Raw genomic sequence first — 933 nt, 5'->3', positions numbered from 1 at the left:
AAGTGAATTAAACAAAAACCATTGAAACGTTGGTGACGTTTCGCAACTGACGCTCCAACCATAGCGCAAGCTTTGTCGAATGTTTCGTATGTACATACGGAATTCCAAAATCTATTCTAACCGATTTAGGAACGAATTTCTTATCAGACATATTTAAAAGCAAGTGTAAACTATTGGACGTTAAAAAGATTCAAACAACTGCATGGCACCCACAGGGAAACAGATTTTTGGAACGGTCCCATAAAACATTGAAAGTTATAACAACATGTTATAACTTCTATGTTACGCGACTTTTTTTTATAACACGACAGTTCATACGTCAACTAACTTTACACCATACTGTAATGGGCATGTATTAGAAGGTATTATAACCGCTTTTACTTATTCGATATTACTTATTTTTCAGATAAATATAAGAAGAAAAATATAATAATAACAAAACAAAATATATAAAATCGTATAATACACCATGAGCAATCAAACACCACTGTTGGCGGAGTACCCACTAACACTACAGGCAATTGATTTCTTTGAAAAACTTAGAGATGAACTATTAAACGGCCCTCACCACCAATATATAAGACGGAATAGAATTTGTGTAGGATGTTTTAAACGACATGTCAGAGAAGCGAACAAAAAAATGAGTATGCCGTTGAACCCGTACATATTAAGCAGGGCAATGATACCTGTTACGGCGTTTATACACGCGGTAATAAATCATCCGAACGCAGAGAGACCGGTGTGTGTAGAAGTGGGGGAGATACTAGAAGATGTTATTGCTCGACGGATTATTTCAGTTAATCACTTATTCGAAGAATAAAAAAAAAAAAAAACAAACAAGAAAAAAATATATATAATAATAATAATATACAGATATAAAGAATTTAAATAATTATAATGTTATGAGTGTTTTATTTTCTAGTTCACAGATCC

General features: G+C 32.9%; 1 protein-coding gene across 1 annotated transcript; it reads left to right on the top strand.

Moving 5' to 3' along the window:
• The first annotated feature begins 76 nt into the window (after window positions 1-76).
• LOC107885815 lies at window positions 77-833 on the top strand. Its single transcript, XM_016809510.2, has one exon. It carries the CDS (start codon window positions 470-472, stop codon window positions 818-820), a length of 351 nt encoding a protein of 116 aa, XP_016664999.1. The 5' UTR covers window positions 77-469; the 3' UTR covers window positions 821-833.
• The last annotated feature ends 100 nt before the right edge of the window (window positions 834-933 follow it).

This window comes from Acyrthosiphon pisum, unplaced genomic scaffold (genome assembly GCF_005508785.2).
Source record: "Acyrthosiphon pisum isolate AL4f unplaced genomic scaffold, pea_aphid_22Mar2018_4r6ur Scaffold_16655;HRSCAF=17320, whole genome shotgun sequence".
Taxonomy (NCBI): Eukaryota; Metazoa; Arthropoda; class Insecta; order Hemiptera; family Aphididae; genus Acyrthosiphon; species Acyrthosiphon pisum.
The sequence above is the reverse complement of the archived record's forward strand: the minus strand, read 5'-3'. Positions and strand labels throughout refer to the sequence as shown.